This window comes from Sciurus vulgaris, assembly GCF_902686455.1.
Source record: "Sciurus vulgaris genome assembly, chromosome: 8".
Classification (NCBI taxonomy): Eukaryota; Metazoa; Chordata; class Mammalia; order Rodentia; family Sciuridae; genus Sciurus; species Sciurus vulgaris.
In genome coordinates, this window is record NC_136468.1 from 84620765 (window position 1) to 84645608 (window position 24844).

The following is a 24844-nucleotide window of genomic DNA, read 5'->3' on the forward strand; positions in this document are numbered from 1 at the left end:
TACTGATCTTCCTTTGCTTTTCATGTATTCCTCCACCACCACACTTTATTTTCTTTTTCCTCTCTAGCATACACATATGAGAGAAAACATTTGACACTTGACTTTCTGAGTTTGGCTTATTTTACTTAGCATAACACTCTCAAGTTCCATCCATTTTCCTGAAAATAACATAATTCCATTTTTCTTTATTGGCTGAATCAAACTCCATTTATATATAGATCACACTTTCTTTATCCATCTGTGCATTGACAGATTCATAGTTTGACTATTATGAATTGTGCTGCTATAAACATGGATATGTCTGTATCTCTGTAGCCTGATGTCTTTAATTCATTAGAATAAACACTAAGGGGTGGTATAGCTGGGTCATATAATGTTTTCATGCTTGGTGTTTTGAAGAACCTCCATACTGATTTCCATAGTGGTTGTACTAATTTACAGTCTCATCAACAGTGTAAAAGTGTTCCTTTTTCTCCACATCCTCTCCAGTATTTATTATTATTGCATGCTTGAGGACTGCCATTCTGACTGGTGTGAGATGAAATCTCAGTGTATTTTGATTTGCTTTTCCCTAATTGTTAAAGATGTTGAATATTTTTTCATGTGTTTGTTGGCCATTTGTATTTCTTGAGAAGTGTCTATTTGATTCATTTACTCATTTATTAACTGGGTTATTTGGGGTTTTGGTGGTTTTGAGTTCTTTATATATTCGAGGTATTAATCCTCTGTCAGAAGGGTAGCTAGCAAAGATTTTCTCTCAACCTATATATTCTCTCTTTACATTCTTGATTGTTTCTTCTGCTGTGCAGAAGCTTTTTACTTTGATACCATTCCATTTATTAACCCTTGGCATTATTTCCTGAGCTTTAGGGGTCATGTTGAGAAAGTCATTGCCTGTGCCTATATACTGGAGTGTTGACTTTATATTTTCTTCTAGGAGTTGCATAGTTTCTGGTCTAATTCCTAGGGCTTTGATTCATTTTGAGTTGACTTGTGCAGGGTGAGAGATAAGGGTCTAGTTTCATTTTTCTACAAATGGATAACCAGTTTTCCCAGCACCGTTGGTTAAAAGGCTGTCTTTTCTCCAATGTATGTTTTTGGCACCTTTGTCAAGGATCAGATGATTGTAGATGTGTAGGTTTGTTTCCTTGTCTTCTATTCTGAACTATTGGTCTATGTGCCTGTTTTTATGCCGGTACCATAGCTCTATGGTATAATTTGAAGGCAGTTATTGTGATGCCTCCAGCATTGCTTTTTTGTCTTAGAATTGCTTTGGCTATTCTGGGTCTTTTAATTTCCCAAATGAATTTTAGGAAGGTTTTTTCTAGTTACATGAAGAATGTCATCAGTATTTTGATGAGGATTACATTGAATCTGTATATTGCTCTTGGTAGTATGGCCATTTCAAGATTATTAATTCTGCCCATCCATGAGCATAGGAGGTTTTTCCATCTTCTTGTGTCTTCTTCAATTTCTTTCTTCAATTGCCTATAGTTTTCATTTTAGAAATCTTTCAGCTTTGGTTAGATAACAAAAATATTTTGAAATCTCTATGTGCTTCTCCTCAAAGCATCTCATCTGGACATGTTGCAGGTAGGGTGGTAACAGGGAATGAAAGAAGTAATACTCAACTTCTGAAATGTGAAGTAGGACTTTGCAATGAGATGCCTGTTAAAGTGGGACCTTGGTGGGGCAAAGTGGAGCCTAGGGCTCCCACTTAACATATTAGGAGCGAGAACAGGAAAACCAAATCTTTGAGCTTTTCCTCTTTTTCCTCTGATGCAATGGAAGGAAACTTCTTATCCTGAGGTGGAAACAAGAGGAAAAGTAAAAGGAAACTTCCTTTTGTGGTTCATGGGATGGTGAGAAAAAAACAGAAGGGAAAGTGGAGAATGAGAAATTCACATTCCAAGGTGGTCATTTTACCCATTTGGGATTCTGGGAAGCTATGCTGAGAGAACTATGCTTTTTGCCTCAGAAAGAGATGTTCTAGCATAATTAGGAGAATGGCACTGAGATTTCTGGAAGATATAGAGAGAACATTTGCATTCCAAAGCATCCATGTAACCTGGATGCAGAGCTGGGAGCCAGAAGCCTCCTCTGGGCCCTGTTACAGCAAGGAGAGAGATGATCCCACAGGAGAAATATTCAGGATGGACAGCCTGACCAGGGGTTGGTCAGAAGAGAGACCTGGAAGGGTCTACAGCAGAGAGAACTAAGGGTAGGCATTGATTGAACCAGGAAAAAGCATATAACTTTAATAGCCACTGAAATCTATAGGCAAAACCTGTTTCAACTAACCCAAGACACTAATCCATGCATACTTGATGGTCAGGACAAGACCATCGGCATCCCTTGCCTAATTTTATACCCAAAGAATATATTAAACTATCCCCTACCATGTAATTTTAGACAAGAAGCCATCAGGGTGAAAATGTGACAAGTCTCAGAACCTGAGAATTCCCTAAAGAGGTAAATTAAATAACTGGATCAGACTGTATTTTAAACCAAATTAAGTGTTTGTTTGGCTTTATTTTTTTTTTCCACACTACCTACCAAGTCACAAGACCAATTCAGCTATAGACAAAATAAAGAAACTAAATCTCTTTTAAATTTCTGTATCATGAGTAATTTTACAAATCTGCCTCAAAAACACTGAGATAAATATTAAATTCACATCATATTGCCTTTAATCCCACAAAATAAATTATTTCAGTATTCACAACTATGCTTTAGGCAAAATCTTTTATTTATGAGAAGCATGAAGAATGATCAGTATTATTTGTATTTTAATACCTAATATTATACTCATGGATTTTTTTTTTTTTTTTTTTTTTCTGTTTTTGGTACCAGGAATTGAACCCAGGAGCACTTAACCACTGAGCCACATCCCTAGCACTTTTTAATATATTATTTAGAGACAGGATCTCGCTGAGTTGCTTAGGGCCTCGCTAAGTTGCTAAGGCTGGTTTTGAACTCAAGATTCTCCTGCCTCGGCCTCCCAAGCTGCTAGGGCCGCCGCACCTGGCTCTTACAGATTTATTTAAGTGTGGTAGATGACATCATTTGCTCACAGTTCTTCCTTCCCCTCCCCACCTTTGCAAGGTTCATAGTAGCAAAGCATTCCTCCCTACTTCTTTGATGTTAGGGTTGGCCCTATGACTTGCTGTAAACAATGTCATGTAGGCAGGGAAAAGAGAGTTGTCAGTTTTGAACCAAGGAAGTAAGAGATATCACAGGTTTCCCTCCTCTTAAAATCTGCCTTGAGAAAAGCCTGGAGAGGTCACTGGGCCCAAAATATGAACATGTGAAACATACACAAACTCAGCTCACAGCCCCACCTGCAGACCCATGAATATGAAAGTAGTGATTTGCAAGTTACTTTTCATATATCCATAATGCAGCCAAACCTGACTTGTACATTAAGCAGTTAACATTTCTTTAAATATTAAACAATTATTCTAAACATTCATATACTCCTCATACAAACAATAAACCAAATCACAGATAAAACAACTTAAAACTTCCTAGGTAGCCAAACATTGATTATAAACTTACTTAAATAATTACAACAATATATCAAATTCTTGTAAATATATTAAACAATGTACAATAGAACAAAGCACATACCCAATATTATATTGATTATTAGCACTGAAGGATTGGGGCAATTAAATGATTGCTTCTCAATTTGATTTGGACTCTGATCACACAGTTCAAAATGATTTAAACTCAAACCACTGGTTATTAAATTAAAACCCTTTTATAATTAAAACTCAACTTTGCTTTTAATCAATTACCTTTCCTATAGATTTGAATTTTTTTGATACATAGTTTCTTGCTACAAAATGATTCATTCTTGGGCTGGGGTTGTGGCTCAGTGGTAGGGTGCTTGCCTAGCATGTGTGAGGCACTAGGTTTGATTCACAGCACCACATAAAAATAAATGAATAAAATAAAGGTCCATCAACATCTAAAAATATACTTTAAAAATGACTCATTCTTTCATGTTTTCTGCACCTAGCAGTACCTAATCAATGGTCTTAACACTCTGATATAATAGACTAGCCTAAAGGTATAATTTGAAATTTCTGTCTCATGAATATCTATCTCATTTAATTAGTAGAGTATCCAGATTAGGGTTTTACAAAGTTTAAGGTGCATGCAAATCATCTGAGAATCTTAGTAAACTACAGATTTTGGTTTAGTAGAGCTGGAGGAGGACCTGAGATTCTGCATGGTTAACATACTTACCATGATGCTAATCATATGGGTTGTGAACCCTAAGCTACATAGCAAAGATGTAAGACTATTTCCACATGGATAATGAGGGACTGAATCTACATAGTTAATTCTTTTCTTTTGGATATCTGACTCCTTTATTTTCTTGGAACATATTATTTTCCTGTATGATTATTATGTGTGGTGATCAATTTTTCTCTTTCTGGGACAAAATCTATTTCTTCTGATGTTCCCTGTGTTTATTTTTTTCCTGCATATACACAATGAAACAAAGATGTCTCTATACTTTGTGAGTAAACTCTCAGGAAAATTTGTAAAAGACATAGCAGAAAAAAAAGATCATTGACAGTCCTTTCTAGAACACCTGTCCAGATTTTATTATCTTTAAACTATTTTACAACTCTGTAAATTACAGTGAACTAATAATATTACAAAGGATTTACTTCATAGAAATGCAAATTGCAGAGGAATGCAATTTGTTATTGCCCTGTCGATCAATCTTTTTTGCTTCTATTTGTAAATTCATTTCAGCATTCCCTATTGCCTGAGTGTGTGTGTGTGTGTGTACATATTTCTGTGAGTTCTTCTTCAACCACGTATTAACATAATGCTGGTGCCCTCATTAATTCATGAATTAAATAAAGTCTTTCACATGAATTGATTTTATATCAACATGAGATTCATGTGGAAATAACACCTGCTGTCAAATTTATCCTTCAGCCTGACATATAATTAATTGGAAAAACCCTACTACTGTCTTATTTAGTAATTACTTTCATTAATAAGTAAAAATTGAACAAATGCATTCATCTTTACCATTCTTTTGTCTTATATCTCATGTATTTTCACACCTTAACATTTTTTTCTCTTAAGTATCATCATGGATTTAATGCAAATCATCATTTGATTCTTAACTTTAAAAAGTGGCCACCACTTTAATTTGGCTTCTTTGCCCTTTCAGCAACTCACCCTAATACATTTTTATGAATACTTATTTTCTTGCAATAGAAGGATATTTCCTAACCTACTTAAAAAATTCTTTTCCTCTCTCAAGTCCTGAAACTGCAGTCATCTAAGGAGTTCAGGCTCCTTCTGGTGGAGAAAAGCTTCCCAGCCTCCAGACTGGGCCTTCCAGAACACCTGAGAGCCCATGGTGAATGCTGTTGCCACCACCACTGCTGCTGGGCCATTTGAGAGGTGACAGAGCTGGAAAACACATCTTCTCCAAGACTTGAGTTCGTATTGATTTTCCCAAATATATTAAGTTGCTGTGTCCTACTTTTCATACAGTCTGGGTTTAACCGACCTCTAAGAGTTTTTACTGCTTATTCCCTGAAGAAAAGATGTTAGACCTATTTTTAAAAAACAAAACAAAACAAAAACCACACACATGTACATTTCCAGATGTAAATAGGAAGGATTTGGGAAAGGGCTATAAAATAAAATTTGTATTTGAATTCTAATTCATTTCCTCTTTCTAATCCTGTGCGTATATTTTCATATAACTGGAGAAAGTAGAAATCTATAAGGATTTGGGAAAAATCACTTTAGAGACAGAATGGGAACAAGATATGAACCATGAGCAAGAAAAACCAAATATTCTGTCTCAAAAAATCTCAATATTCATTCTTTTTGCTTCATATTGGTTTTCATGTTTGCTGAGAGAAGTAAAATATTCATTTTAACCTCCCAGTTGGCAGTGGTATCCAAGGACACTGGAATTGTGTTTACAGTCCTCTGGAGTTTTCTCTAAAGCAGGAAATGCCATTTTTTCCACCGTGGGATTTTTTTTTTTTTTTTTTTTTTTTTTTTTTTTTGCCTGTGAAAATCAGGTATCACTTACTTGATCCTAAAGAATTTTGTTTCTTCCCTTAATTATGGCTTTGGTTAGATTAAAACTATACCCTGCCCCACCCAGAGGATTGGAACAATGACTAATGCCAGATTTTCGGATCTACAAGCTGTTCCTGTCCGTGTTAAATGCAGTCACATCTGGTCAGAGGGTTCAGGCAGCCTCCCAGGCCCCTAGTGAGACAGCCAAGGACAAAGAGGGAGTACTCCTATCTGATGGACTATGTCTTAGCACAGAGCTCACATAACCTGGGATTGCCTCTAAAAATCTAGATTGTTTTTCTAACCAAAACAATTAAACATTTAAAAATCTATCTCCCTCCTCTCTTTCTCTAACTGTGGGTTCAAACAGTTAAAAACTGCTGTGTTACAACAAGATTCTTCCTGAGACTCTATCACAGATTACAGGATACACATGATATACTCAAATACTTTTAGCTACTTTGTGAAAATACTAAAGCATCTAACTGAGAATATTATATTTCGGTCTTGAAAACAGCTTCCCAGTTACTAGTCTAAAGCCAGTAGCAGTTAATGCCAAATAAGCCCTGAACAATGAAGTTCTCCATTTATTTCTGGTCACTGAGAAGTTCATATGGCCTAGAAAACAGAGCTTATCCTTTTTAAGTGAAAAATGAGCCAAATTTAGGAACATATTTCCATTACTATTTCTTTTGAAGCATTAATAAGGGACAAAATTTGGGAAACTTATCCTCCCAAATACAGAGAAATGAAGAAATTTAGAAGAGTTTGTGCAAAATCAAAGACATTAGGATTAAGTTACCATAATACCCAGTTGCCCTACTTTCTGGAAAGATACTGAAATTTTAATAGGCAATTCACAAGCTCCATTTATCCAATTTCACCACTTTCCAGTGGTAGTTAAGCTTCATCAGAGAGAAGAATTTATAATCTACCTAAGTTCCTATGTTTGACTTCATTTACTGAATGCCTACTGAGCCAGGTCCCATGTTAGGACCAGGGACACAATAGTAAAGAGTTGCCCTTACCCTGCTGCCAAGATTCCTCTCCAGCCTGGTTTTATAAATGGATCTCTAACTCTTGTACTTAAGAGAAGCAGCATTGGTAATAAAGGCATCTAAAAAGAGAATGGTCATTTTGCTTAAATAGAACTCCATATGGAATTAGCTGGTGAACAAAAGCCATTTCTGAGCAGCCAAAATGTATTTCACACATTCCAAATACTAAAATTCATGAGCAGAGTCCCTACACATGACTCCTGGGGCCCATGTATTCCAATTTTGTACACAAGTCTAGCAATTGTGGTGTTGGAGAAAACTGATTCCTTTACAAAGAGAAAATTTGAGAACTTTCAGAGCTCAAGGGAGTCAAGCTGTGTAGTTCTGATTTGCCCTCCTTGTCTTCTACGGGGCATTATAACATGGTTTCCAAAGTATATTTAACTAACAACCCACAATTACAAAACAGCAAATGGTGCTAGAGAATTGTGAAGTTAGAAAGTTTGCTCAGACAGTATGTTGCATAACAACCTTTAGAGAAATCACCTTCAAACATGCTATGGTTTTACTGCCCTGTAGAACATTAGCCAGTTTTGTATCTAAACTAGCAATGTTTCCTTGGGCTAATTCTGTGTGTGTGTGTGTGTGTGTGTGTGTGTGTGTGTGTGTGTGTATAAATCACTTAAGGAAACCAACTCTTTTACCTAATTGTCTGATTTCCAGTTCCCACACTAATGGTTTAAATAAAACTTTGATACGGTCTACCAAATAACTTTGTTCAGAAATTTTGCTCTTAAAGCTCTGTCTGGTCCATACATCTGAGATGCCACCTGCCCTCAGACTATAAATGCTCACAAGTGCAGAGGGACTTGGTTCCTCTTTGCTCCTAGCCTGTCTGCAGCAGAAGGGAGCCATTCTAACAGAGTATCGCTTTCTTGATCATTTTGGTGCCTACATGGACAGAATCAAAATGGAGAGACTTTTTAATACATAATTTTTTAGTTGTAGATGGATACAATACCTTTATTTTATTTATTTATTTTTATGTGGTGCTGAGGATCAAACCCAAAGCCTGCATGTTCTAGGCAAGTGCTCCATCACTGAGCTACAACCCCAGCCCCCAAAAAGGAAAGATTTTTGTTCATAGCAGCTTCCCAGCCTTTCCTTCTTAGCCTCACGTTGGCTGATTACCACCATGAAGAAACAACACAGCAAAGCAACTGGCCAAGACCTTTTGGATACATCAGTATAGCCATCTTACTATGAGAAAATGCCAAACAATTACTATGCTAAAATACCAAAGCTCTGTGCTAAGAGAAATGGGCCTGGGGCCCTTTCTGAAAGAATGTTGCAATATTTGTAACTTCCTAATTTTTGTTTTATCTATTATTCCTTATTCATTTTCTTAAAATAGGTAGTAAAATTCAACATAAGAAGAGACTACATTAAGGAAAGGGGCTTATGAGATTGTGTGTGTGTGTGTGTGTGTGTGTGTGTGTGTGTGTGTGTTGGGGATTGAACCCAGGGCCTTACGCTTGCTAGGCAAGCACTCTACCCACTAAGCTGCACCCTGAGAATCCTTTTTATTTCTTATATTTCCTATTACCTACATACAACCAATATTAGCAATTCAGTTTATAATTTTTCTATGTATTTTTAATGTTTCTGACAACTTTTCATGTCAAAATGATTTCTTTTTTAATCATTTCCTCATAATTTTGAAAGATTCTCCCAACAGATTTTGAATGTTGGTACAGCCATGGACTACTTAGGAATTGTGCCCAAACTATTTGGGGATGTAGGAACTCATAGTTTTTTAATTTTTTTTTTTTTTTTTTTTTATTGTTGGAAATGCTTGTTGAGGAGACGTAGATGGAAACATGGAAGGGAAGAGGATAGACAGTAAGTCTAGAGATGCTCAAATGAATTACCTAGAATGTCTGGTCCACAAGTCCACAGTGAGAACAGAGTGGAGGAGTAGAATTTCTACCAACTTTACAGGATCACTCTGAGGTGTGTGTTTACAGGGTAGAGGGATGGTAGTGAGGAAGGATGAAGATAAACATAAGCTCAGGAGAATACAATCATCCTCAAAAGGTGGACGGGTGGTGGAGGGGCAGCAGACAGATACTTAAGAGAAGCTGGGACAAGGATGGTAACGCTCGATGGAAATGAATTTGGAAAAAGGACTTGCTTCCTTCAGCCCATTTGACCTATGAAGTAAAATAGATTAACAAACTAGTTCACTGCCACAGTTACGTGTCAGTCATCTAGTCTTCTGGGCGCTGTACTGAGTGTTAGAATTACAGAGCTTATGATATCGCTAATAAGTGGAGGATGACACATAATGGGGGGAAGGGAAGGGTTAGTGTTAGGGTTAGAGTTAGGGTTAGGGAGGGGGGCAAGTATGGAGGAAGGAAGTACTGTATAGAGGGTAAAGAGGGGTGGGAGGGGTGGGGGGAAGGGAAAAAATAACAGAATGAATCAAACATCATTACTCTATGTAAATTTATGATTACACAAATGGTATGCCTTTACGCCATGTACAAACAGAGAAACAACATGTATCCCATTTGTTTACAATAAAAAAAAAAAAAAGAATTACAGAGCTTACAGCTAACAAGACTGCCCCCAGGGAGAGACTGTTTTGTGAACCGAAAAGTAAAACACTATTTACTTTACTCAAATTGTGTTTGAAATATTCAGATAGGGACAGAGGACGGACATATGACTTGGGGTTTTGTTGTTATTTGTTTTTGCATGAAGGTAGAATCAAGGAAGACTGTTTCTAAGTCTTTTTTTTTTTTTTTTTTTTTTTTTTTTTTTTTTTTTTTTTTTGGTGCTGGGGATTGAACCCAGGGCCTTGTGCATGTGAGGCAAGCACTCTACCAACTGAGCTATATTCCCAGCCTCTGTCTTAATAAACCATGCTGATCCACTCCAGCTGCACCAATATCTTAGACCTGACAAGAGGAGTTGGATAATCAAGCAAACAGAAGACACCAAGAACCAGAAGTCAAAATAGCACCAGGGGTTAGGGAGCCTGGAGGTGATATTTCAATTGTCTGGAGCACTGAGGGTAAAAGCCAGAGATTCAGGCAACTGGTGAGAGAGAAAAAAAAAAGAAGAAGAGAAAAAAGCAGATTCTTCATATTTATATTGTAAGTAGATTTACTGTGTAGCTATTAAGATAGCTGATGTTAAGGCTACCTGTAAGCTGGATTATGACTCCCTTATTTGTTATTTGAAAAGCAAACCTAGATGCTTACAATCTTGTTCTCTAAGCATGTGAGCTAAAGAGCTGATAGAAAGGAACCTCACTCCCAGTTCCAGAAGATCCAAGGGCATGGAGTGGCAGAGGTTGACACAAAGCAGGTTAAGGCTATGACCTCCCAAAGGATTTGGCAAAGGATTTGGTTGATAGTAAATTCCTTAGAGACAACATCTCCTTGAGGCAGAGGGGTACAGATGGAAAAGGAGGGAAATGGAGGAAGAAAATGAGTTGGTGGGATGTTTAAATTAATAGTATGGTAAATGAAGCCTATTTGCAGGACTTCTCTGGGAAATGCCAATCACCCAAGCTGCCTTACTTCAACTGATGAATTAACACTCTGAAAGATTTCTCTTGTGTGGGCACAAGTTAATGGTCCTCATACCCCATTGCTTACTGAGCCCTTCAATGTCATGCATCCTCAAGTAAGAGATCATTTGCCAGGAAGGCTTATGAGAAACTGCTTCACCTCCTGAACTGCTTGAGTTGGTCAGGAAAATGAGAGACAATGAGGCAGGGATATGGCTAGAGATATATACTGTATTCTTTCTCCTTTTGCAGGGTGGGGTACCAAATTTCTTTATTTGAAGGAATGGTATAAATTAAAGAACTTAAATGGATGTTTTGGTATGACTTAAAGGAAAGGTGAAGGTATGTCTAGCATGTATGCACTGCCTTTGTGACCAGGGAGGTTACCCCATGGCTATGTCTCATCACTGTCTCCCAGGACATGCTTGTCCTAGAGATATTCTGCCATGCCAAATTGGAGGTTCCTGACTTATGCAAGTTGATTACTAGTCACCCAATTCTTTGCTGGATTTTTTTTAAACCAGGGATTAAACTCAGGAGCTCTTAGCCACTGAGTCACATCTCCTGCCATTTTTTATATTTTATTTAGAGACAGGGTCTCACTGAGTTGCTTTGGGTTTCGCTAAGTTGCTGAGGATGGTTTTGAACTTGTGATCCTTCCGCCTCAGTCTTCTGAGCATGCGCCACTGCATCCAGCTTCTTTGATGGATTTCACTAGTTCATTCAGATAATGAGTCTCAATGAAGTCACAGAAGTGCCAGTCATTTTTGTCAGTGGTCAGTTTGGTCAGTTGCAGTAATGACCAATTCACACTTTTTTCCAGATGTAAGGCACATGCCATTGCATTCAGCCTGCTCTCCCAGTGGTCATGGTCTAGTTTCTTGATATCCTGAGGGAAGATTTGGCCTCATTGGTTAGTTCTGCAGCTTCATCTATTTCCCAGCATCTTCCTTTTTTGTGAGATTAGAGAAGAAAGTATTTGGCAAAATTTGTCAAAGCCACTTTGTTACAAAACAACAACAACCCTACTTCATTCCAGTAAAGTAGTAGGTCATGGACTGATAGATGTAGGAGGGCAGAACTCCATTTTATCTGAGAGCTGATGGCCTCCAAGTCCCTATGGGAGTTCTGGAGCCCCTGCAGGGGGGTTGTTGTTATCATGGCAGTGTCCGAAGAAAGGAGCTGGCTGGGCTGATGGTGGGAACTTTAGACGTATGAGCACACTGTGAAGAGTGGCGAGAAGCTGGTTCTGAGTCACCAGCGGGAAAGAAGGGGATTTGAGTGTACAAGCACTATTGAAGCAGGAAACCACAATAACCCTCAAGGAAGAAAATCTGGCCCATACAGTTATTCTATCTTACTGTTATTGTATAATCTGTCAGGAAAACTCTATTCATGCTTCAAAACCCAGATCTTTTTGCATAGACTTTCTCCATAGTCACAAGTAAACTAAATGACTTCCTCTTCCAGGTTCCTGTATCACTTTGGACATACTGATCTAAAGCCCTTATCATATTTTTATTTATATGGCATTTTCTACACACTCTCACACCATTCCAAATATCTTACTTATTACCCAGTACATAGTAAATATATATAACCATTGTTGCCTAAATCACCTGAATCAGCATTGGACTGGGCAGGCAAGAGTAGCAACCAAGTAGGCAAGAGTTGAACAAAGCTGGGGAACAGGCCTCTCACCCAGGGACATGCAAGAAAGGAAGTCACAACTATGCAGTCAAGCCAGCGCTGGGAGGACAAACAGGCAGGAACAGCTGGGGTGGGGACCAGGGAAACCACAGCATAGGGTGAATACATAAGGTTCAATCAAGATGGAGGGACCCAGGCTTACTCAGTGTATGAATACCTGATACTATTGGAGGAATACCTACCTTTCTATTCAGGATCAGTACAATAGGATTGTGGGCTTGTGACATTGTGTTGCCTGTCATGCTCTTTCTCTGTGTCCTAGGGAAAATTGTTAATGTCTTAAAAACCTCAGTTTCCTCATCTGTAAAGTAAGGGTAGTAGCATTCCTTGTGGCATATTTTATTATTCCCAGTAAGTGAGATAATGAAGGTGCATCATTTGCAGTACATAACACATAGTGAGTACTCAGTATCTGGTATCTGTTTTTATGACTCTGGTCACAGTTTTTAGTCTGCATTGGGAAGTAGTCTGTGCCCTTTAGGGGAAAATACTGCCCTATTCACTCAACTGGGCTTCTGCCATCAACTTTGGAAAGTACAAAGGGCAAGGACTGTGTCTTCTACATTCAGAACTCCCTTTGGTATTTAACTGTTTGATAAAATCAACATTTAAGTGCCTACTATGTTAAGTAGTTTAGGGCAGTAGACACTAATTATTCTTACTCCGTGAATTACTAATAAGTGACTTCGAACTGCAAAGTTAATAGAAGTAAAATAGTTTACTAACTTATATAATGAGAAAAGATTCAATTTTCAATATATTATAGTGTCTTGTCTAGCTTAGGACTTTGCATAAATATTTATACACTTGAATCAAGATGGCTGTGAGATTCTCCATATCTATTTTAAGTACATGAAATCCATAGTCAACACTTCATTCATTTAGCAAATCTGTGGCAGAATCCTTTCTTTGGATGATTTATTGGTATGCTATGTTCTTTAACTAAAATAGCATTTCAATTACAGGCTGTGGGTACAGTGAATCAGTGTCTGACCCACAGGCAAACAGCCAATTAAGCAATTTTAAGAAATGTATCAAGCTCATTGGGTTTCAATTACTTGAAGATTTTTGAGATATTGCATTTCATTTGACTCTTTTTCATTAAAGCACTTATTACATAACTCAAACCTTTTAAACTGAGAATATGACTAAGTTACAGTACTTTTTTCTCAACTTAAGACTCAGATGAAGTGGAAGACTAAATGTTTGGCACTTTAATTGGAAGAAAAAAACTACCATATTCCTGGGCATGGCCACTTGAACTGACATATTGGCTTATGGTCTAAAGACCACCAACCTTTGCAATCATGTTTGAAAGAATGTTGACTCCTTTGTTATACTTTCAAAGTCAGAATTCCCTTTTATATTTATACCCAAAGTGTATGATTGTGAAGAACATTTTCTAACCTTTTTGCCTGCCTATGAATTTTTAGAAATGCAAGGCAATCTAATAATGCAGGAAACCTAAATTTTGAGATGTGCAAGGAGAAAATAGTGCTTGGCAATTGAATTAGTTCAGTGCCAAGTCCAGTTCTTCTGACTTCCTCTTCCTTTATGTTCAAGGCTTTGTTTGATAAGGATCTAGGTAAGAGGTAAGAATAAAATAGATATGTAGGAAACATGGGAACTAAGTTCCCACTCCTCCAGGACAGAACTTTTTACAGTTAGCAATGTGATGATAACCATAATAACACACTGCATTTTTGATTACCAACTATGTGCTGAATACCATTAGGTAATAGTTTTCCACAAGGTACTATAAGACATGCATTATTATCTTCATTTTCTAGCTGGGAACCTCAGGTTCAGAGACTTTAAGCAATATGCCTTGCATTACACAGATACTAAGAAATGGAACAGGGATGGAATGAGGCCAGCTTGATTCTACTATGCCACTTGGCCTCTTAACTGCTATATCAAAAAACCTTCTCATGACTTTTGCCTGGAATCAGGGATGGACTCAAGTTTTGTGAAGCCTAAGTTTATATAATTTGGGGGAGATACCATTTTTAAGAAAGCAAATACAAAAATACATTATTTTGCAAATTTTATGAAAATATATGATCATGTGAACACATTGTGAGGGCCCTTGGAAAGAATTGGCGCAAGTAACACTTAAGCTTCATTAATGTCATGGAAAATCCACCACTCCTGGGGATTCAACTCTTCAAGTTTCCTTTGCCTGGTTAAGAGAGTAGGAGAAGGGGCTTTTGTGATGCAATGTAGTTTAATGGCACCAGTCATCTTCTACACCTAAATATTTCCAGTGTTGTAGAAAACTTAGAGACTACTGGGGATGAGGGTGTGTTGGTAGGGGTACTCCTGAGAGGAATGTGAGAACTTGTCTCTTTTCATCTCAAGTTCAAATTAATCAAAATTGCTTGATAGATTTGGGTGGCATGCCAAATTAGGAAACAGGAAAGAGCAACAAGATCCCTGGGAGATAATTTACCATAAAGATGGGAAAAGACAGGCTAAAAGACCAGTTAGAAACAATGAACTTTAAATCTGAATCCATTCGTGAACCTGCCTTCAACACAGCCATCCCAAAGGCAGGATCAGGGCATGGGGAGTATCTATTTGAATCATGAAAGTTTGCAGGCGATGAGCCTAGCCTATTTTTGGTATAAACCCCATTTGACTACAAATGCACAAATTTTCTCTGCACAAGTAAGGAATGTCCATCCTCTGGGCTGGGATCTGCAATATCCCTGATGGAAACATTTAGAGCAGGTGGCCCATCTTGAGCCATAACTTTTTGGCCTCCCCTATTTAACAGCAACCCTGAGGTTCAGATTCAGCAGTGGAAACAGCAGCAACAGCACTAGTAGTCACTGAGCAACTGGAGCACAGCCTGGTCAGGGCAGTATCGAGAGTGCTCCGGTTTCAGAACGCAGTGCACCAAGAATCTCTTGTCAGTGCTACATCAGCAGCACATTCTGGGTTCCAGCAAAAACACTCTGTGGAATCCTAAAGCTTCAAGTGGGCACACTGAGTTTGAGTTTGCTGGGAAAAAAACAAACAAACAAACAAACAAAAAAACCCACAGCTTGAAGAAGGACAATACTTGGACATGAATCAGCACCTTTGGGGTTTCTTGGACATACTTGGGGAGGAAAACTCCAAAAAAGACTGGATAGTAAAAAGAAGTGTGTTTAGTTAGGGTCACATGAGGACATATTTTTCCAGGTCACTATGAGTACTTCTTTGCTTTCCTGAATCCTTTTCCTACTTGAACTCTGATTTGGTAATCTGCTTTTACTCATTCCCCCTCTCTCCCTTGGAAAACGTATCCTGCATCTTCAATGACTTCTTAGACATTTTTACATGTACATCTTCTCAAATTCAATATATCCAAAACACAACTCAACAAAAAATTTTTACAAATCAATAAGAAAAAAATCGAAAAGAAAAATGAACAAACTGGCAACTTACAAAATTAAAAAAATCATACATGGCCAATAAACATATGAAAAGATGCTCAATCTCATTAAGAATTTTTAAATAATGCTGGAAAATCATTTTGCCTGTCGTACCGATAAAGATTTAAAAAAAAAAAAAAAACAGGGATCCGCTGTCATAATTTACATATAAAGCTCTTTTTATAAAGGTAAACACAGAGTTTCCAAACTTATTACTAGCTTACATCCATTAAATCTTCAGGTATTTTTTAAAAACATTAACATAGTTCAAATAATGAAGTTTTATGTTTCATATATCCAAATTCTCCATGACCTCATAGTTTGTTTTTAATCTAATTGAAGTATAATGGACATATGTGAAATATAATGGACATATTTGAAATAAGCAATTTGCTCATTTTTGCACCCATGAAACTATCACCACAATCAAGATAACGAAATATCCATCATCTAAAATGTTTTCTCATGCCCATTTTTAATTTTTCACCCTTTGCCCCTCCTTGTCCCCAACCCATGTTCCAAGAAATCACTGATTTGCTTTCTGTCACTATAAATTAGTTTGCAATGTCTAGAAAATTTACATAAATGGAATGATATCATATGTACTATTTTTTCTATATTCTTGCAAAAATGATTTTGATCTTCAATTTTTGTAACTATCAATGATTCATTACTGCACAGTTCAAGTTAAGTATCCCTTATCTGACATGCTTGGGACCAGAAGTATTTTGGATTTGGATTTTTTTTGAATTTTGGAATATTTTCATATACATAATAAGATACCTTAGGCATGAGATCCAAGTCTAAACATGAAATTCTTTTATGTTTCATAGATACATTATACATACAGGTTGAAAGTAATTTTATACAATATTTTAAATAATATGCATGAAACAAAGTTTTATGGTCTAGAACTTTCAGTATCATGTCAAGTGCTCAAAAAGTTTTGGATTTTGGAGCAATTTGGATTTTGAATTTTCAGATTAAGGAAGCTCAACCAGTGATTCATTGTTTTTTTTTTTTTGTTTGTTTGTTTTTTTGTTTTTTTTTTTGCAGTGCTGGGGATCGAACCCAGGGCCCTGTGCTTGTAAGGCAAGCACTTTACCAACTGAGCTATCTCCCCAGCCTATTATCATTTTTTTAATCCCTTCACCTGTTGATGGACATTGGGTTGTTTTTAGTTTTAGGTCATTGTAAATAAATGTTTGACCATTTTTGTATAAGTCTTTGATAGGACATATGCTTTCATTTCTTCGGGGTAAATACATAGAAGTGGAATGGCTGATTTATATAGCAGGCAGATATTCAACTTTAAGAAACTGCTAAACTGTTTTCCAAAACAGTTGTACATTTTACTGGCAGTGTGTGAAAGCTCCAGTTCTCCTATATCCTTGCCATCATCTGATAAGTTCTTCCTTTTAGGTGTGAAATGATATCTTTCATGACTTTAATTTGTAATTCCCTGATGACCAATGATGTTAAGCATCTTTTCATAGTCTTATTTATATTATATTATATAATATATTCTTTGGAGAAGTGTCTGCTTAGAACTTTGCCCCCCACCCACCAAATGGTTGGTTTGTTTTCTTCCTATTGAGTTGTGGGAGATGGTTTCTATTGACTTTTTTTTTTTTTCTGTTTTGGTATTACATTTTTCTATTTTTTTGTGTGTAATAATTCATTTGTTGAAGACTAACGAATAACCACTTCAATATGTCAACTCTGGGAATCAAATTCATCCCTCTCCACAAAGATTTTGTAGCTATTTGTTGCTGTTATTGTTACTGTTTGTCTAGGACATTTTCTAGACTATTTGTGCAGTCTAGATTCTTTACCATGTGTCTGCTCAGTTAACTTGCTGATCATCAGTTAATGTTTGCATATAGATTTTCTTAAACGTTCTAAGTCAATAATTCTCCCACTCTGCAAAGGACCTCTATGTTTGTGCTGAATTGCACCTTCACTGCTCCAACTAGCAGTTTATAACTGCCTGTCACTTGCTGCTTTTACAGAGCCTCAAAAGTCAACCACAGGTGAGAGTTTAAGGCTTTGTCAGGTTTTCCTTCGGCATGCAAACAGCCTGAGCATGCACATGGCTCCCAGGAATTCTGCATAGTTTTCAAATGCTGTATTTTCATTATGCAGACTGCCTCTCCCAGTTTATCTACACACATTGTGCAAACATGGGTGACTGAGCCCCCATACCTACTCCAGTAGAATTACTATGTGCCAGCTTACCAACATCCATCTGTTTAGAGTCCAAAAAGATCCCAATGTTCTTTCCCCAGTTATTAATTGGCTCTCTTTGGTTGAGGTATTCAACCTTAATCTATTATGCTGAGACTCGTAAAGGTAAAGCCCCATATGAGTACAGCTTTAGGGATCCATCCTGAGGGGATACACAAGTGAATAATTCATGGGAAATGGAGACTGACTTCACAGAGTTCACAGTTCAAAAAGCAATAGACTGCAATCAATTTGAATAGGTTCAAGCAATAGGTACGACAAATATTGTCCAAACATTTAATATACAAATATATTTTGGGACTTCCTACAAGAAGAACATTTTACATATTTATCAAAGCTAATGCAAAGGTTCTCTACCACTTACACAAATCCAATGAAATAGATATTTCATGAAACAAACCTAGAAAAGCAAATTTTTTCATCACAGACAAGGCAGTAAAAATAAATCCAGGCTTGGGGTGTAGCTCAATACCAAAGCACTTGTCTAGCATGTGTAAGGCTTTCAGTTTGTTTCCCAGCACTGCAAAAAAAAATTTTTTAATAAAAATAAAATAAACAGAAACCTCGAAACTACAGCAATCCAGTCCTCCAAGGCTCAGAGGAGCTACCCAGAGCTAACGGAGAGTCTCATCTCAGCATGCCCCATGTGTCACTGTAGTTTAGAAACCCCAAGAACATGTCTCTTTGGGTTTTATATCCTAGGCATCACTGAATCACTGAAAGTATATCCTGTTATGAGAGGAACTAGGACACAATCTGGATGGTTCTGGACATTACCTCCCTATCTCAGAATGTTGTATTCTATACTTTTTCTGAGTACTACAAGCAAGAGAGAGAAGAGCTGAGTTTCCAAGGCCATCCAGGGATCTGTTCTACTGCAGGTATATTCTCAGGGAACCAATGCTGGAGAGGTAGAGGGGAGCAAGGTTTGATTTGTGAGTATTCTGAGGGACAGATTTTGGGAGATTCTGGATTAAATAATAATAGCCAATATTATTAACTCAGTATATTAATACTGAGCACCTTGTGCTGGCACCAGTCTAAGAATTTTTGTAATACTTTTGCCAGTTTTATGTAGTAAGTTCTATCTTTAACAGATAAGGAGACTGAGAAATAAGAGAAGTTAAGCAGTCTTCCCAAAATTGCATGGCTAGAAAGTTGAGGTGTTTGATTTTGCATCTAGACAAAGCTTCATGCTTAACTTCTTGTGTTATTTTGTCTCCATGGTTTCTTTGAGTTCTGAATCCTATGGCCCTTATGAACTTTGATGCTTTATATTCTGCAATATGTGAATGTTCCAACATCAAGTACAATGAGTGCTGTTCTTTGTTTCTTTTTACATTGCTACAGAATAACACTCTATTATATTACCTACATTTCTGCCTTTCATGCAGCCTTAGTGTTTCCAAGGCCTTAGAATTAGAAGACAGGTTTCTCCTTCCTTTCAATTAAAAAAACTAAGGCTTTTATTCTTCAGTGTCCTGGGTCACTTAATAAAGTAAATTATTTTTTTCTCACTTAAAAATTTCATTAAGAACAAATGACTCCTATTTCTAGGACTCATTGTAAATCTTCAAATTTTCAACGGTTAAAACAGGATCACATCTGAGGAGCTCTAGGTTAAAAAAAAAAGATAAACGTTTACAGACACAAGTGTCCTATTCTTTTGTAAAATTTTAGGTTTTTAAACCTCTTGCCTGCTTTGAGTTACACTGTATTGCTTGTCCTCATCAAGAGAAAAGTAAAATGTAAATTATTTCATATAAAATGTCTCTATATAGTCCTAAATAGAAATTCAGAAATTAAGAGGATATGTAGAAAGTGTTCAGAATGAAAAATTGCATACAATTGCAAATAATCCCATACATTACTGTACACCGAAATGAGTAAATAGTTAGAAAAAGCACGTCTGTGAGTGCTAGGGATGAGTTCTACGATTCCATAGAACACTTGGGGAAGCTGAACTGACGATTTCTGGAGCTGACACTTGATAGGTTTTAAATTGTAAGCCAGCCTGGTAAGCAGGCATTGCCTCCCAAGGAGACACCAATGGGACCGTGTGTTCTTACTTTATGAATTTCAAGCAAACAACTATTGTGCTTCGTATAATAAGCCTTTAACTTGCAGTGTGTGCCACTGATTAATCATTTAGTATTTCGTGAGCGCCCACGATATGCTGCTACGCTGATACTGCAGTGAAGAAACGCCAAACCTGGTCCCACGAAGCTTACACCTAGGGGAGACATTTTAGTGTGTTCTGCCGTTCAGCCATCCAAAATAGATAATCACGTAATCTAAACCGGGAAATCTGCTTTGGCAGCCAGAAAGGCACACGAGACGATGGACCAGTTCTGAGGGAACGTCCATTCAGCGTCAGGCCAGGCCCAATAAACGTACCTGCACCACCCGCTGCCTCAGCACGTCGCTGAAAGCGGCGCACAGCCGTGACGCAACTGGCCACGCCCCCACTCCCTTCCCAGGGCCCCGCCCCCACTCCCTTCCTAGGGCCCCGCCCCCTTGGGCGCATTACGCAGGCTCCTGGGCTGGACTAGGGTTCTGCTGGGGACGCAGCCCAGCTCGCAACGTCTCCTCCCTCAGAGTTCTGCAGCCGGTCGCCGGCCTTGTCCTCCCGCAGTGGTCCAGCCACCGCCGCAGTCCACCCGCTCCGGAGCTGGGTGCTACGCGCTGCGGCCGCTGTACTGACCGCGGTGTTTGGTCAGCAGAATCCCCAGAGAGCCGGGAGAGTGCGACCCCACGCCCCGCCCGGCCAGCCCCGGGCGCGAAGCGGCGGGCCGAAGGATGATGGCAGCCTCCGGGGTGGAGAAGAGCAGTAAGAAGAAGACGGAGAAGAAACTTGCTGCTCGAGAGGAAGCTAAACTGTTGGCGGGTTTCATGGGCGTCATGAATAATATGCGGAAACAGGTACCGCCTCTGTGGGAGGGACGGACGGCTGCTGCGGGGAGCTGGTCGGGAACTCGGGCCCTGGGAATGACGACCCTCTTCTTCGGGTGTCCTTGTCCGCCCTTTTTTCGCACGCTTTGAATCTGCAGTTAGTGGAGGATCGCATTAAACAGTTCTCCAGCAAAAGTGCCTCGTTCTCCGCCTAGATGCGACTTCCAAATCAGACTCCTGGGGGACTCGGGCAGGCATTCGGCGTCGGGTATTGGTTGTATAACAGCTCTGCCCTAGTTATCTCTTTGTGAGGCGAGGAACCTTACATTGGCGAGCCGTTTTAAGGTATCCTGAGTTCTGGTGTAAAGAAGCCCATTGGCACGGCCCATTCTGAAGCCCCCAAAGGGATAAGTGTTGCTGGCCTGAAATAAGCTACTCTTGAATAAGGATCCCCCTCCTGTGTTACCCAGGTGGAGCTAGTTGAAGACAAATCCTCCTGTACGTGTTAATTTAGAGCAGAAACAGTCATCGATAAATACCATGCCATCTTCTAAGGACACTGTACGCCCCTGTTATTAAGAGGAGCTCTTTGTTCTGTCTTTGATGTGTGGTGCATTCATGAAAGTCTGCAGCACGTCGGCGAAAGGTGGGTTACGAAAAGAACAGATTTTAACGCTGGAAAGGGTAGATAGAGAGGTTTTATTTTTCATTTTTAAAGATATTCATAGCGTCTAATATATCAATGAGCATTAAAAAGTCGCTTTGATACTTTCTGATTCTTTGAGGTTTACTTAGTAGAAAATAGACATGTAAGGAGACAGTTTCGGATTTGTTGACTGGTGCTGGTTTTCAAGGAGGGCAAAGCAGGATGTAAGTTTAAACTACAAAAGCTACTTATCTAGTAGTTCTTCTGGGAGTATGGACAACAGTAGAGGAATTTCAGAATTTTTATGAGAATATTAACGCCTGGTTTCATTAAGCAAACACTATGCACAGGGATCTTGTCTTTGTTTACCAGTTCCTGGCACAGTGCGCCCGTGCAGTAGCTATCTATGGGAATGTCTTTAAATCTTAACTGATCTTTGTACTGAACCATCTGTGAATGACTGAATTCATTATTTTATGTAACTTTCAAATTTCTCTTTTCACATGACAATTTTTATTTATAATATCATTGATTTCGAATAGCTTGTACATCTCACTAGTGCCTGCCTATAATGGTAATTGAACACACTTCATCAGGGCTCAAACTTGTTGAGGACTCAATATGGTACCCTCTCATTCCCCCAGACATACATGTTTTCATCCCTGGACTAGCATTGTAAAGCGTTGCCTAACTCCGTAAATAGATGGGATGCAACTGGGTTGCAGCATCAGATGTTTATTTGAGGAGGAGGGAATTGTCTGAGACTGGATTTGGATTTATAAATTGATTCACATACTTCTCTTAGACCTAGTTTTAGACTGTAGTAACATCTGTTTACTTACTGGTAAAATAGAAACAGTTACCAAATTACCATTACTGAAAGATCAAGATTTTGTTACTGAGTAGGAAGAGAGAAATGGATGCTTAGTGAGAAACTGAGGATCTCTCCTACAGTGGTTAAGGACTCTTGACCTGGGTGAATCTTCTTTTGTCATTGGCTTCAAATGTGATTCAGTCAGTTCTCAAAGAGCACTTTTATCAACTTCATGGAATCCTGCATCTTTTGTAAGATGTGCAGTTTCACTTTGTAGTTGATTTACAGTGTTTATATTATATTGCTCTGTTTGACATCATAACAGGAAAGACTTCACCAAGAATGACTGACAAGGGCAGTTGATGAGAACAGGCAGAAACAGAAGCTGGTCTGAACTAGAGAAGAAATGTTTGAGTGAGGTCCAATTTTATAAGTATTCTTGTTCTTTTGTAAATATTTTTTGTTATGACTGCTTTTGCTCCCCCTTTTAACCATATTGCATTGAAGATCAGGATAATGAATGCTTGGATGACAAGAATCTTGTGTGTATACTCAGAATCATTCCTTCAAGAATTTGAGAATACTCTGAAATGAACATATCTCAGTTAAAACCCTTGCTCCACATTAATTTGTTTTGTGATCTTAGACAACATGATTTACATCATTTCATCTCTCTGTAGCTGTATTAATCTATTTTCTAATGCTATGACAAAATACCTGAGACTGAGAAATTTATAAAGAAAATAGATTTATTTAGTTCACATTTCTGGAGATCCAAGAGAATGACCAGCACCTGTTCAGCTTCTTATGAAGGCCATAAGCTACACCATGAAAACCAGAAGGGAATCAAGTGTGTGGAAGAAAAGCATGTGTGTGAGAGAATAATCAAGACCGAGGGAAGGTATCAAGCTTGCTTTATAACAATCCACTGACATAATAACTAAGCCACTCTTGTGAGATCATTAATCCTTTCATGAGGGTGGAGCCACCATGACCTAATTGGTTCTTAAAGGGCCTAATTAATTCACCAGTATACCTGTGTTTCAATATGAGCTTAGTGGGGACAAACACATATCCAAAGTATAGAAGTAGCATAGTGGCCAATTCTGTACACAGATATAAAAGAGGGTTCTGCAGCCGTAACTTCTTATGGAGCCTTTTTCTGTATCCTTGTTGTCATTTCTAACCTTTTGATTTTAAGTAAACTTTCCAATAAAGTATAGGATACATGTAAGAGGGCACAAATCATAAACATGAAGCTGAATGAATTAATACAAAGCAAACACACCACCACCAATAGGACTAGAACATGTCCAGTACACAGAGGACCCCCATTATATCCTTTTCAGGAACACCTTCCCACCCCCATTATTTTATCATCATAGATTTGTTTTTATCTAACCTAACTTTCCACCATCAAATCTATGAACCTATTTTAATACTTTCCCATTTCTCATTCTGCTGCAGTGGAAAAACTGCCTTTTCTGTCTCAGGCCAGTGCTTCTTCCTGGGCTTTGGCTTGATGCTCGCATTCTCAGAGAAATTATATTGTTAGTTATTCCTTTTTTGTTGGGCATCTTTAATTTTCTTTCTCTGCTGGATTCATGCTATTAATATTAAGCATGTTTTAACTTCTCTAGTTTTTGAGCTTACCAACAAATCTATCCACACATTCTAATCTTAACATTCCTCTCTAACTCTTGTCCTTCTGTTAAATCCAAAAGTTGGGTACATTTGCTGTCTTTATTCACCATTTATTTATGGCCTTATTTCAGTTGGTTTTCTAACTCATTTATTCAAATGAATACCTACTGAGAACCCACTGTGTATTGGTCATTTTGCTAGATTCCAGCATTACAATGGTAAGCAAAACTTGAGAGTCCTAATCCTCATGCAGTTTATAGTCTAGTAGAAGAATGGTACATTTGTCAGGAAATCACACAAATAAATATAAAATTGCACCAGTGGTTGATATCATTAAGAAGAAAACATGGTACCATGAGGGGATATGGATGGATGATTTGACTGTCAGGAAAGTTTTTCTAAGGAAGTTATAACTGAAAGCTGATATAAGAATAGGTGTTAGCTAGGAGGAAGGAGAAGCCTGTCAGGTAGAGGGAACAGCATTTGTGGAGGCTGGAGATCTACCATTCTATAGAATGGAAAGTATAATAGATCAATTAAAGACCAGACTGAAGCCCAGAACATAAGGGGAAAGATTGTATAAGATGAAACTGACAAAGAAGCTGAGGACTTGCCCATGCTTAACTTCAAAAGTCAAATTAGTAGGTTCTGCCTTATTCTAAATGTGTGTGTGTGTGTGTGTGTGTAGGAATGGGTGGGTGATATCAATTTCTTTTGAAAAAAGATGACTTTCTGCTCTTTAGTGAATGAATTAGCTCTCAGAATGGTTGCTAGCAGATCAAACAAGAGTTGAGACATGGTAGTGCTTTGAGACAT

The 24844-nt window shown here is 38.1% G+C and overlaps 1 protein-coding gene across 2 annotated transcripts in view; it reads left to right on the forward strand.

Moving 5' to 3' along the window:
- The first annotated feature begins 20573 nt into the window (after positions 1-20573).
- The window catches only part of KLHL7 (kelch like family member 7), a 57546-nt gene continuing 53275 nt past the window's right edge, over positions 20574-24844 (forward strand). Inside the window, exon 1 of one of the 2 annotated variants that reach the window (XM_079150577.1) lies at positions 20574-20954. In XM_079150577.1, coding sequence (XP_079006703.1) covers positions 20832-20954 — 123 coding nt within the window. In that variant the 5' untranslated portion in view covers positions 20574-20831. Of the gene's footprint in view, positions 20955-21430; positions 21571-24844 lie in introns of those variants that run through there. The other variant, XM_079150578.1, reaches the window with a different exon arrangement.